The following is a 15,014-nucleotide window of genomic DNA, read 5'->3' on the forward strand; positions in this document are numbered from 1 at the left end:
AACTCTGTACCTGTTTGGAATAAATAACGAGTGAAATACTTTTGAACTTGTAATTGAAACTTGTTAGATAAATTTATAAACTTGTATATGGTTACGGCTTAAGGATTATTTATGGATTGTGGCTGTGAGTTAGTATTCAGCACTACTATCAGCTGAGTCGTGCATTGAAATATTCAGATTACTTGCAAATCACTGGATTACTAGCCCCACTCAAAGATAAGTTATTATTTATTCTCATTGCATTCATTTAGCCAGTGTGGATCATTTCATAATTGTGCTTATTGAGAACTTCTCTGTGGATATACCTCTTTCACTTAATTGTTTTTGGACTGATGCCAAGCCGTGAGTGAAATTTGCTTATCATGGACAATTGGAATACCAGTATGCTTTATTATTGCCCAGTTTTGAATTTTGCTCAGCACAATCTCGATGGGGGGTTGGACCATCAGTCTATTGTGAAATACGCTAGTGATTTTTTCCCGTATGAAGATGTTCTTGGAGCTAAGAAACTTTTATATAGCAATTGCTTCCCAGATGAGCCTATACCTCGTCGTTCGGGATCCAGTGCTAAGAATAGTTCATTGTTGGACATTATCGCTACTCTTTCTTGCTGCTCTGCAGAAAATATTGATATTCCAGAGTTCGTGATCAAATCCCCCTCTGAAGTCCCTAGCATTCCGGCGTCAGCTTATTCTATCCTTACCGCCAAAGTCAACCAGTGCCTTGATCAGTTAAAATCGCTTGCTCACCTCAATAGTCCAACAACGTCTATTAATAGTTCTTTGGTCTCAGATAGTAAGAGTACCAATCACAAACCCTCGTACGCCGTTGTTCTTAAATATCCGCCTCCAGAACTAAGAGACCCCGTTTCTCGCAAGAAAAAGCTTGATTCTTTCGCCGGACATGACGGTATTGTGTCGGTAAAGTCCGACCCGGTAAGGAAAAGATGGGTTGTTGTTATGCAGGATAAAGTTTCCGCCAATTCTCTTGCCGCATCTGCTGTTGCGAGCTATCCAAATATTCTTGCTAAAGTGATTGATTGCAAACCTCTTGGAGTAATTAAGGGACTTCCCGATAGTGTTTCTAGCAGTATACTCATCTCCGTTATTCCTGGTCTTGTTGAGGCCAGCCAGATCGGCTCTTCTCATACATTCCGTTTAGAGTTCCTTGATTCCGCTGCACTAAAATCTGCCATCGCTACAGGTCTGCGCTTGGGTTACGAGTCTTTTAAAATATCGGAATACAAAGAATTGCCCTGACGGTGTCTTAGATGCCAAAGTATCCATCATTCGTTAGCTCACTGCCCATGTGCCCTGAATGAGATGAAGTGCTCTAAATGTTCTGGATGCCATTCCAATACTAAAGACAATCCTTGCTTAGAGGCTCCGAAATGTGCCAACTGCGGCGAAGCTCATGTTTCCTATAGTATGAATTGCCCAGTGATAAAACGCGCTCTGAACTCTGCTCCAAAATGAACCAAGCCACTATTTTAAGTTTTGCTTCTCTTAATATTAACGGCACAAAAGACAAAGACTTGTTAATTAATGAATTATTAGTCCATGACATAGTGTTCTTGCAAGAACATCTTTTGACCAAATCAAACGTTTCTAGCCTGAAGCGATCTTCTGTCCACCATTTCTTTTCGCAAGAGGCCAAGAAAACTAGAGGCCGCCCTTCCGGTGGCCTAGCAATTTTTTTTCGTTCCCCATCAAAGCCCTCTGTGATTCATTGTGATGATAACATCTTAGCGATTCAATGTGACAGTACTGCCTTTATAAACGTTTACTTACCTTGCGATCGACGTTCTATAGCATCGTTCACATCTTTCGCTAAATGTTGCTCCAGTTTAAAGTCTCTACTTGAAAGTCTACGTTTGAAAGACCTAAATTGGATTTTAGCTGGTGACCTTAACTGTGACATTCTTGGTACCTCCGATAGATCAATCCTCTTGCTAGAATCCCTTCCTAGCATATATCACGTCGCAGTTAAGAGCCTCCCATTCACGTATATTCATAACAGAGGCTGTTCAAAATCGAACCTGGATCACGTGATCTCTTCCAGTTCCAGCTTAATATCATCGATTGTCAGGGTGGACGAAGAGAAGATTGACGACGATCACCTTATTCTTAGCTGTAATTTGTCCTGTGAGCTATCTGGCAAAATACTTTCGGCTCAGCCGAAGTGGCATACGAAGTTGAATTGGGATCGTGCTAATGTCCCACTATACCTTGCTACGCTAACTGCTTTACTCTCGACCATAAAAGTGCCATATCACCTGCTGCAAACGTCAGTTTCCTCGCCTTCAAGTACAGTTGACCTAAATTTCTATTATTGTCAAATCGTCCATTGCCTTAAATCAGCTTCCAAAGCTGCAGTGCCTGTGGATAAAGTTAGGATTGGTACAAGAAAGCCTAATTGGAACGTTGATCCTGAAGTAAAACGTGCTAAGCAAAAAGCCAAATTTTGGCTACGTATGTGGATATCATGTGACCGACCATCTTCCAGAGCTGTTTTCTCTGTGAAACAAAAGTGTAAACTTGAATATAAGGCCAGTTTGAAGAGGGCACGCTTGAATGCATGGCCAGGCCCCACCGATAAGGCCTCCTGGAATAAGGTTATTAATAGTGAGAAATGTTCCCCATCTACCCTATCTTGATATCCCCATCTACCTCTACCCTATCTAGTTAATTTTGTTGATCATTATAAGCGTGTGTTCAGTGTATTTAATAGTTTTCTTCAGTCTTTTTATTATAAGTTGCTTAAACCGCTTTTACCATACCGTCTCCTGCAGGCTCATGTCCAGCCTGTAGCAATATCTGAAATTCGCCGGGCTTTAAGAAAAATTAAGCGTTCAAATAGCCTTGATGGTGACGGCCTTTCTTACCGATTTTTTGCTTATGATTGTCCTGCTCTACTTAACCATCTACAAATATTTTTCCAGTCTTGCTTAGCACAGTCGCTTGTTCCTGATAGTTTCCTTTGTGGCCGTGTAACGTCTATTCAAAAGCGAGGCAAGGACCCCACATCATGTGTGAATTATCGTCCCATTACAGTATCGTGTTTCTTAAGTAAGTTGCTTGAACATTTGTTACTACCAGAAATTGAGTCGAATTGTGATTTTACACCTTTTCAATTTGGTTTTCGGAAAAGTTTCGGTTGCTCCCATGCACATCATGTTCTAAGCCAACTCATGAAAGATGCCGTAAAAGCTAAAATGTCTTTATACTGTCTTACTGTTGATATTTCTGGAGCTTTCGACAATATTGTGCACTCTCAGGCTCTATTTTCCCTTGCGTCTTCAGGTGTTAATCCTTCCGTACTAAGTTTATTGTCTTCTTGGTATTCAAAGTCTAAAATTCAAGTTACCTGGAATGGCCAAATATCTGACCCGGTAAAAATTAATAAGGGAGTTCGGTAGGGTGCCGTATTGTCTCCTAGTATATTTAAATGCGTGCTTGCATCGTGCCTGCGTCCCCTTAGAAGTTCTGTTTTTTACGGTAATACTGGTTTGTCTTCTATTGCATATGCAGATGACGTTCTTCTTGTTGCCCGGACTCGCCGTGGATTGCTTTCTAATTTTACTATATTAACCAATGAACTATCTAAGATTGGACTGTCAGTTAATGCGTCTAAATGCGAGTTTATTTGTTTTAATAGCCCTTATGCGGTCGCTCCATTCGTTACTGGGACTGCAGTTCTACCATGTTCTTCTTTAGTTAGTTGGCTTGGTCTGTGTTTCGGCCCAACACTTTCCGCTACCTGTTCATCCCTAGTGAATCAAGCCGTGAAAAACCTACGCGTCGCTTACGGAAAAATATCCCCAAACAAAGCCGTTACAACCGCAACGGTTTGTGCATGATTTATAACGCTTATTGCGCCCCTGTTCTTTTGTTTTTATCAGGCATGGCTCATCTGTTCCGTAAGAAAGATCGACATACTCTACGTATGGCTCATTTCAGATATTGCAAATTCCTCCTCCGGCTTCCTAGATGGCACCGAAACAAAAAAATAATTGCTCGATTTGGTTTAGTAGATGTGCCTTCTCGGATTCGGTCTTCCAGTGATGATTTATGTAAAAAGACTGTCAACTTTATTCACGTTTATGACCCTCTGCAGCCTTTTTTCCATACTGATACTGGTTGATTAGTCCATATTGTCTTTTATTAGTTTGAATTTTGTTTTTCTTCACTGTTTATCGTATTTATTTATAATACTCCGTACTTTGTGTTTTTTTATACTTTACGGGTAATAAAGTTCATTCATTCATTCATTCATTACCCAATATCACTTTTTCATCTTCACTTATTCCTAGTCTTAGTAATTTAGTCTGCTTAGCATTAATTTTTATACCTATTCTTGCATCCTGAACTCACAAAACCTCTAAAAGTTTATTGATTTTGCTAACACTTTCATCTAGGATGCTTAAATCATCAACATAATCTAAATCCAGAAGAGCTTTACTTCCCTATTCGATTCTGTGTTCTCCCATTGCCATTGTTGTTGTCCTTAACACAAAATCCATCAAAACGATATATTTAATTGGGTATAGAACACAATCCTGCTTAACTCCTGGTTTAAGACAAAACCAGCTACTAACCTCATTTCCTACCTTAATTGCAGTAATGTTATTTTTGTACATAACACTAAGTACTTTAATGTATTTGTCTGGTATACCATACAAGGATAAGACCTTTGCTAAAGCTCTTCTATCAGCTGAATCAAATGCTAAATCTCTTCTATCAGCTGAATCAAATGTTTGCCCATAATCTATAAAACTGAGGAATAAAGGTGTGTGATGACACAGACATTTTTTAATTCTTAATCTAAGAATGAAAACTTATGCAAAAAATCCTCTATCCTTAAAATTTACACTATTCTTCTCTGAAAACTTTATTTATAGCATCTCAAAGTCTAAAAAGTAATTGCCTCTATAGTTACCACACTCATTCTTATCACCTTTTTTATAGAGGGGTACTTCTGCTTTTTCAAAACTTGTATTCATAATCTTTAGTAACTTATATCTAACTTCATATCCACCATGTTAAAAAACTAGTTTTCCACACTGTCAGTACTCAGGGCATTATTATCTCTTAATCCTTTTAGTACTATCACTAATTCTTCCTCACAAAATAGATCTTCCTTTGCATCCAAAGTGACAAACGTTTTCATTCTTCTCTATGTCTTTTCTTGTAACCATTGTGGTTTGACTCATTCTCTGCCCTCATTCCTATCTTTAACTGGGACAAGTCCAGACTGACTATTCCCTCTCGATTTATTAACATGTCAGCACAATATTTTACTATTATGTCATCTGGCTGCATCTTCCAGATCTTTGGCAATTTTATACATGGCCTCCACTTAAAATACAGATAGTTTTACTCGTATTCCTCTAGAAGCCAGGAACTACAGGTAGTACTCTGAAACAAAACACAGTTCAGCTCACAAAAAAGAGTGACACCATTTGATTCCCCATTCAAGGTTCTTGGTCTCTCTCTCTCTCTCTCTCTCTCTCTCTCTCTCTCTCTCTCTCTCTCTCTCTCTCTCTCTCTCTCTCTCTCTCTCTCTCTCTCTCTCTCTCTCCTTCTCCCTCTCTCTCTGATTATTCTGCAACCTCAGACTTGCCCAATGAAGGGCAGTACTATAATTACATGTTTAGAATAATCTGTGGTTTATTTTGGTTTGTTTTTAGCATTGTCTAGCTGCTGTTGACTACCAATGGACGAGATGGAAGAGTTTGAAACAGGTTTGCTTTCACAGTTCCAATCAATGTGTACAACTGACAAAGATGTTTTAATAACACAGCTAAAAAAGTTTGTTGGTGAAGAAGTTACTTCAAGTACAGCAGCTTTTTTCTTAGAAATGAATAACTGGTAAGTAGCCATACTCCCTTTCCATCAAATCCTATTCTATGTTGGAAATTTAAAGTCAGTAGGACCCATAAGATTGGGAAAAACATCTTCAACAACACAAGGAAAGCATATCAAAAGCCTTAAATTCTGATAGTAGTTGAATGTAGCACTGAGCAGCTGCATCTTTTAAAACCCCAACATTTCAAAGTCCTTTCACCAAGCAATTCCAATTGTAAATAATAAACACTGGACACTAAAACAATGACACATTCTTGGATAGAACGTTGGACAAGCACATACTTAACACTGTTTGTACAAATTTAATAAAGAATGATTTGGTGCCAAATCAAACAAAAGCTGAAATTCAGCTGTTCTAGAGCAATGTTTGTCTGTTCTTAATTACTCTATGGAATGCCCGAAGTTTACTATAGAAAAGAAGATACATATTGCTTTGTTTGAAAATAATTGTTGTTGCTGGATCCTTAGGATCAGCTGGAGTGGACATGTCAGGAGTGGTGAGAGCACTGCAACCCTACTGTAGAAGTTTCAAGCTCCTATCTACAAAAATGTGGAATTTTGTATTTTTGCCAGAAGGCAGATCACAGATATGTGTTTATTTGTTTGTTTATTTTTTTCCCCAGGGGTGATCGTATCGACCCAGTGGTCCTAGAATTTTGCGAGAGGGCTCATTCTGACGGAAATGAAAAGTTCTAGTGCCCTTTTCAAGTGACAAAAAAAATTGGAGGGGACCTAAGCCCCCTCCCACGCTAATTATTTTCCCAAAGTCACCGCATCAAAATTCTGAGATAGCCATTTTATTCACATAGTCGAAAAACCTTATAACTATGTCTTTGGGGACGACTTACTCCCACACAGTCCCCGTGGGAGGGGCTACAAGTTACAAACTTTGACCAGTGCTTACGTATAGTAATGGCTATTGGGAAGTGTACAGACGTTTTCAGGGGGATTTTTTGGTTAGGGAGGGGTTGAGAAAAGGGGGATATGCGAGGGGAACTTTTCATGGAGGAATTGGTCATGGGGGAAGAAAATTTCCATGAAGGGAGTGCATTTTTTTCTGAAGGGATTTTCTAGCATTATTAAAAAAAAAACAATGATAAATTAAACACAAAAAAGTTTTTTCAACTGAAAGTAAGGAGCAGCATTAAAATTTAAAACAAACAGAAATTATTACGCATATGAGGGGTTCGCCTCCTCCTAATACCTCCCTCTTTAAGCTAAAGTATTTTTAGTAATTTCAGCTATTTATTCTACAGCCTTTGTGATTCAGGGGTCATTCTTAAGGAACTGCGACAAAATTTAAGCTTTAGTGTAAAGAGCGAGGTACTGACGAGGAGGTGAGCCCCCTTATATACGTAATAAAAACATGCAAATACAGAAATTCGTTACGTAAGCTAATTCGTACGTTACGTATATCTTTTACTAGTAAAAACCTTCGAAAAAAATTAAAAGTTCTAGTTGCCTTTTTAAGTAACCAGAAAATTGGAGGGCAACTAGGCCTCCTCCCCCGCTCCTTTTTTTCTCAAACTCATTCGATCAAAACTATGACGAAGCCATAAGAATATACGAAGAATTGCTATTTTGGTCTATAACGTCAAAAGGTGTTGCAAGTTTGCATGGGCCAACATCACCCCCAAAACCAGTAGTATTTGCCCTAAATTACGTAGATTACCCATACTTCACAGATTTGTTTTAATGACCATGTTTGGTCCTATTTTTCTGATCACCACAGTCTTTGGAAGTTTTCAGATTAACTGGAATATCTTAGGAATGGCTGCTGTGTGGGAGGTCAAGTTGACCTCAAACTTAGACTTGGGGTGGGAGCAGAGGTAAATTAAAAGACACTGTGTGCGTCCAGGTTATAAAATACCATACCTGTAATATCATGGCAACAGCTCATGGGATGGAATTCAGATTTCAGTTAGTATTGGAGTAGAAAGAGGGGAGAGGCTAAATCAACCTAAGCTTTAACGCACTTCAGCTACTATAGGACTTACAATCTATTCTCAGTTAAGTAGAAAGGTAAATATAAAGATACCTGATGTTGATATAGCCTATATAAGATATAGCCGATCAAGCATTATATAGATGAGGATCAAGCAAATCATGAATTTCAACCTGAGAGAGGGAGAGAGAAGGGCTGAACCTATTTCACCTCAAATCTGCCTAAAAGTTTTAGAACTCTATTTTTTTGGGGTGGGGGTGTCAGAAGCTAAAAATTGTTATGTTTCTGATTCCCCTAAACCTTTTTGTGCTATAAGCCCATATGGCAGTTGGAATATATCCGCGTCTAAGTAGCAAGGTAAATTAAATTACTTTGTTATTAGAATATCATGCCTGCAGTATCTTTGGAATGGCTTTGGGTATCAAGTTGGAACTTCCAGTGAGGGCAGGGGACCCAAGTGAACATAAAATTTTTATTTTGGTAGAAGAGGCAGAGGGAATGGTCTAGAAATTTTTTTTTCAAATCTGTTAAAATTTTGGTACTATGAGACCTTGTTTGACTAGAATCTATGCCTGGCCAGGTAGCATTGTATACCAGAAGAGACCTGGAATTTTCACTAAGGGAGGAAAGGCAGAGATAAATTAAGGTGTCTGGGTCATCGAAATATTACATCTATAATATCTTAATCTGACTTCTGAGGATCGAACTGAAGCTTTTTGAATGTTCGTGAGGAGGGGCAAGGAGACTTCATATTTTTGTTTAGAGGAGGAGGGGGGCAAAAATTTGTCTCTAGTCTGTCCAAAAAATTTTAGGTGCAGCAGAACATATTTCGGCTGAAATCTCGATAAAAGTTTTGGATCTTCAAATTTTGTGGGGGAGAGAAAGAGGATTGGCAGTGGCTAAAGTTGTTCAATGCACCTAAGTGTTTTCGCACTATAAGCCTCTATGGTAATTAGAATCTATTGGCTTGTAAGTAGCAAGACAAATTAAAAGACTATGTGGTGCTATTTTATCAAAATAGCTTTCCTGCAACATCTTGGAAAAGGCTCAAGGACCTTAGAAGTTGATTTCGGGGAGGAGGCAGAGGTGAAGGGCCTGAAGATTTTGGTCTTTTATCTGTTTAAAATCTTGGCCCTATCAGACCCTGCTTGGCTTCAATCTATCGTTGGTGAGGCAGCAATTGTATACCAAAAGAAATCTAGAATTTCTTTTACTTAGGGGGGAGGGACAAAAGCCTATCGAAAACAAACCATTTGTCCATTTCATGAAATTGCACATCGGCAATATCTCGAGAATGACTTTAAAGATTGAATTAAAGTTTTAGGAGTGCTTGGGGGTGACTGGGAACTTCCTGTATTGTGTTTAGAGGAGCAGAGGTGAGGCCTAACAAATGTGTGTGTCTATTTTGACTAGAATTTTTAAGCACTTCTAGCTACAGTGGAACTTTGAATTTGCTCCGAGTAAAGTAATAAATTAAATCAATCGACAGTATTTTCACCCTGGCTATCAGAATAATTTATCTGTAACATCTTGGGAATCACTAGGGAATCGAGATAAAGTTTCTGGGAGTGTTTGGGAAGGCAAGGAGGAACAAATATTCATGTCTAGGAAAGGAATAAAAGGGCCAAAAAAAAAGTTTGTCTCCTAAATCTAAGTTTGTTCGAAAAAGAACTTAGAATTATTTCTTTAAAGTATGGAACTTCAATATTTTATGCACAGAAAAACTTGAAAACATTTGTTTTGCCCAAAAACGGGGCAATTTTTTCTGATTAACCAAAGCTGGTAATGCTCTTACTTACCCCAGTGGCTTGACATAGAAATCTTTTGGATTATTCCAAACCAAAAGACTGAAATGTTCAGGATACACAAAAAGTGGGCCTTGAATTTGTCTCCCCAAACTGCTTGTAGGCTAAGTTAAAATCGTATGTTTCTTATCCAGCTGAACCCCTTTGCAGTAAACTAATTTGAAACTAATTTTAGCTGTTTTAACACCTGAAAATGGGTCTCACATTTTTTTCGTCTCTGGTAGGTTTATAACGTACAGGCCATGGGACAGGCTAGGGACAAACAATTGTAAATTTCACTTTTAGCCAACAAAAAGAGTGTATTGACAGTTTTTAGGTCCAATTTTTATAAGAACCAGCCTATTTTTATGTGTATGTTTCAAATCATTTGGAAATTCTATTTTGTCTTAGTTATTGGGGTCCACTTGGCCTAAAGATTTAAAGACACTAGTATTGAGCTAATCAAAACAACAGTGTTCGGCTTTTTTGGCCCCATTTAAGGGAGGGCATACCCCAAGGTAATTTATTATGATAGGTCCCTTTTTGCTTAGGAACATGGGGCCGCAAGTTTTTGAGAAGGCCTTTGACCAGTGACTTACAAGTTGAAGTTTTAAGTTGTTTGTAAAAGAAGTTTATTGGCCCTTTTAAAGGCACCTTTTCTGCGGGGTTACCATCATAACAGGAATGTGTTCCTTTTGAGGATAGGCAGATGATAGACTGCCATTAAATGGACAAATATGACGCGATTACAAAATATGACGCGATTAGTACCTCTGGTAGGTTTCTTGTCTTATTTTAATACATCATGTTTTATGGTTTTAAATATAGTATCAATTAGAACCAACAGTTCAGCTTATTTCAGGTTTTCCAACAAAATAAAAAGTTGTTTACCCACGAATACAAATGGAAAAGATAATATAGGCCAGACTCTTCGTGGTCAGATTGTGCCATTAACCGACAGTTGTGTTAATTCTTAGAATCTTCTCCGTCTTTGCACTGTAGTTACTTTAAAAGGTCATTTTTACGGTATGAAGAGATTATCAGGCTATTGGACATCCAGGGGTGTATATGGGTAGTTTTTCGGTTTGATTTACATACTGGAAAGGTTGGACTGATAAGATCATTCAGTCCCTGTGTAAAACCATTTTTGGTTGAATTAACATCCTGACAATCCAAAACCTTGGACCAGTCAAGGGATTTCAAACGATCCGTGAATTGGTTCATATTCACCGTATTATATATTCTACTAGCTGTTGGGGTGGCGCCTCGCGCCACCCCAACACCTAGTTGGTGGGGCGCTTCGCGCCCCCCCAAGCCCCCCCGCGCGCGTAAGTCGTTACGCGCCATATTAGTTACGCGCCATTGTAGTTGTGTCCCTGTGTCCCACCTGTGAATACAGATAGATATAAATATATGTTTTTAACTACGTAAAACATGCGAATATACAACATTCTTCGCTGTCCCATTGTCTGTGCATATAAATAGATTGTCAGGTTTACTGACTCTTGAACATGCAACATATAATTGTCCATGGGAAAAACAATCCGTATTCAGATCTATACCTCATTATTCTAATGATGTGTCCCTGTGTCCCGGTCGTCATTTATATTCCCTGTGTCCCGGTCGTGATTTGTGTCCGGGTGTCCCAGTCTGTAATTTCTCTTTGAGGTTCCCGGTCGTCACTTATATTCCCTCTGTCTCGGTCGTCATTTGTGTCCCGGTCTGTAATTTCTCTTTGAGTGTTTTTTCTTTTTAGTTTTTTTTTAGTTTTTTACCTTTTTTCTTTTTTCAGTTTTCTTTTTCTTCTTTATTTTTCAGCGTCACTATGAAGTACATATCGACGAACCTTTGTTTTTTTAACTTAAATCTGGTAGGCATTGATGACCTTATCCAAGTCAAAATCCCAAACCCAATCATCATCGCTATCATTTTCAGTTTTGATATGTTTTGACTCTCGCTGTCCAGGTGGATTTTCATCTAACTGCGCGGTTTTGCGTTCTTTACTTCCTTTTCTTACTTTCTCTATCAGCAGCAAGTTTTTTGGCATAAACTCTTTGAGCAGCTTCCTCGGCTGTTGCCATTGTAGGTTCTTCAGTCATTTTACAATTAAACATTTTTCCGTGAACAAATGTCTTAAATACCGTTAATGACGTCACCGTCAAAGCAAAAATGACGACAACTAATTTCATGACGTCAGTCAACACAGAAACATGACGTCACCTGATCCACAGACAGACAACTTATTTTTATATATATAGATTAGACGTGGGGTATTAGTTCTAGAGGGTTGAGTAGCTGGTATGAAAGGTAGAGAGAGATAGATTGGAAAGTGGTCTGACAGGTCTGAGAATATTATTTTGAAGGACAGGTGGTTTCCCAGGGAAGTGGATACAAAAATGTTATCAATTACAGTAGCTGTAGACCTCGTAAGATCAGTTCTAGTTGGAAAAAGGATTTTGGGGAGAAGACCTCTTGAGGTGAATGTTTCAAAGAAGGTATCACAATCATTATTATTGCTAACATTTAGTAAATTACAATTGAAGTCCCCAAAAACAATTGCCTTCTTTTGAATATATGAATACTCATTGGAAGTCCAGCATTTCAAATGATAAGATCCTGGCTCGACAAAAAAAAAATGGTAACCTTAATTTCCAGGGCTACTAAAGTTTTTTTTTTTCCTTTTTTTGTGAATGGGGGGCAATTTTTATTAATGATTTTCGTAAATATCTAGCCAATCGAGAAAAAAAAATGTTTCTAGTTCCAGGATTTGAACCCCATTTTCAGCGGGAGCATGTGAGCAAATTATATTATTTTTACACAAGATTCCCTTGGGATCAGGGACTTAAAGTTGTTAGTTTCAAACTGATTAGAGGGTCCTTTCTTCGGGGCTACCACAGTAATGTGTTCTTTTTGACAATAGGCAGATGATAAACTGACATTAAATGGAAAAATATGACGAAATTTCATGGCTCTGGCAGGTTTCTTGTCTTATTTTAATACATCATGTTTTTGTTTTGTTTTTTAATATAGCATCAATTAGGAGTAACAGTTCAACTTATTTCAAGTGCTCTAGCTAAAAGAAAAATTAAGTTGTTGACCCACAAATACAAATGGAAAAAATAATATTGGCCAGATTCTGCCAAATTTCGTGGTCAGAATGTGCCATTAATCAAGAGTTGTGCAAATTTTTAGAATCGAAGAATGAAATTTTTATCAAAACTAGGATAGTGTTTGCACTGTAGCTACTTAAAAATTACCTTATGGACAACCTGGATAAGTTTTGGCCCCTGCATCTGCAGCCAAGGATTGTGGCCTTCATTTATTTCTTCATTGATGTGATTTCCCCTCGCCAACCTTGTGTTTCATTAGCTTTGATCCCTTATACTGCAACCAAAGATTATGACATTCATTGATCTAATTTTCCTTATAGTTTTAAGTCTCGAGATGTTCAGAACAAAAACAAATTCCTTAACCTTATTTCCGGGATATTCATTTTTTTTTCTGTATTTTGTTTCTTCTTAGCCCCGATATAAGTCTCAAGTCAACCTCAAAATTTTATTTTGAACAAAACAGTTATCTCTAAGTTTTGATTCACCATCAGTATGCTACACAACAGTATGCTATCCAACCGCTTTCGACTTTTGAAAGGGTCATTAAGACTCAATACCCAATAGAATGAGCCCCTCCCAAGTTTCTACAATCACCTATCCCATGCATAGTATCCAAGGAAAAAAATAGTAGCACACTAAAGGCATATGGCTCTTTAATAATCCAGTGCTAAAGCGTTGCCTCTGATGAAACCCACCCATAAATAATTGTCAATTTACATAATGTACGGCCCTTGGCCCAGGGGATCGGGTGGGTGGTGGAGTTATTTCATCTCCAAAGGCATAATCATTGCACTCTTCAACTATTCTGAACAAGATGGCTATCTAAAACTTTTGTTAGATATTGTAGGGGGACACGGAGAAATGTGGTAGCAAAAAGGCATTTGTACTAGAACCTTTGGTGTCCAATGGAATGAAAACCCTCCTAAGTTTCTGTGACCACCCGTTCCATATGAAGTAGCCAATGGATAATAAATAAATAAATACATAGAAGGCTATTTCCTAGTTTAATGTAAGAGCCTTGTCACTGATCAGTGTTAGGGATGTGGATTTTTTTTCTGGCTATATTTTATATTTGATTTGATCGTAGGTTTTTACTGCCAACTAAATATTCCTAAACCTTATTCCCACTCCCAGAATTTTTCATAGCTTGCCACCTCCCCTCCTCCTTGTCTATATTTTTTAAGGCACAGATGACGAGGATTGCTCCAGATCCTTCAGTAATTAAAAGTCTTAAAATAAAAGTAATAAAAAGTCTTATGAACTCGTGAAATTAGCTACGAAACACTTACTGTTTGAGCTACAACTGCTACCTCCATCTTGCTGGAATTCATTGTAAACAACCACTGCCGGCACTTCCTTGCTAGATTTACTCTTTGATGACCTCTTTGAGTCTAACAGCAGGAAAACCCCGAGGCATAAAGTCTGAGATACTGTGGGCCCACTAAAATCAGTCTTGAGGTTGCGAACCTACTCTCCAAAGATGTCTTCGAGTCAGCTTCGGGACTGGTTTTAATTTCAGCTTGTCCCGTCTTGCTGGAACGGTAACTTCATTATGAATAACCACAACCGGGACTCACAGAGTAGACCAATGGTATGATTTGCGCTCACATAGCATGCGCTTGCACCTCACAGAGTAATCCAATGGTATGACTTGCGCTTACAATAGCTTGGATACTGCTGGATTCACTCTCTTACATTCCTGACTAGCTCAGCTTTAACTTTTATTGAGACTCCTAAGCGGCTTGGACTGTTTCCATCTGCTCCATTGAGATTCTCTACAGCCCAAATGTCTGTCAGATTATTTTGTTTATTTCTGAACCCCATATTGGAAGGGTCTTTTTACATCAAATTGAAGCATGAAACTCTAACATATCCTGAGAAATAAAAGACTGATAAAATCAATCATAATAAAATAAATTAATTATGCTAAGTTTAATATTAATATTATCTATTAGATTACTATATATGCTAATAAAATAAAATAGCAAATTAAAATATTACATATATATTGTAAATTAATATATTTAATATAAATATATTAGAAAGAATATATTATATGCTTAAGTGCAAGGTAATGAGGTTCAACCCTCTGAAAAGTGATTTAAAAGAGTCAATACCCCTCTTCTAGCCTGTGAACAGTGAAAAGATACTGGGTGTTACTTTCTCGACTGATTGCGAATTCAATAGCCAAGTGAATGAGCTAGTCAACAAAGGCTACGCTGCCCTGTAATCGCTTGTTATAATGACAAGGCTCGGTTTCAAGAAGAAGTCAATTAAACTGGTCTAAAGGAGACGTTCTTTCTGCCCT

The 15,014-nt window shown here is 38.1% G+C and overlaps 1 protein-coding gene across 2 annotated transcripts in view; it reads left to right on the top strand.

Moving 5' to 3' along the window:
- Positions 1–15,014, top strand: part of LOC136043932 (protein ILRUN-like) — a 37,136-nt gene that overhangs the window by 6,714 nt on the left and 15,408 nt on the right. Inside the window, exons 1-2 of one of the 2 annotated variants that reach the window (XM_065728993.1) lie at positions 2,706–3,068; positions 5,690–5,870. In XM_065728993.1, the coding sequence (XP_065585065.1) occupies positions 5,716–5,870 (155 nt within the window). In that variant the 5' untranslated portion in view covers positions 2,706–3,068; positions 5,690–5,715. Of the gene's footprint in view, positions 1–2,705; positions 3,069–5,689; positions 5,871–15,014 lie in introns of those variants that run through there. The other variant, XM_065728992.1, reaches the window with a different exon arrangement.

This window comes from Artemia franciscana, chromosome 2 (assembly GCF_032884065.1).
Source record: "Artemia franciscana chromosome 2, ASM3288406v1, whole genome shotgun sequence".
Taxonomy (NCBI): domain Eukaryota; kingdom Metazoa; phylum Arthropoda; class Branchiopoda; order Anostraca; family Artemiidae; genus Artemia; species Artemia franciscana.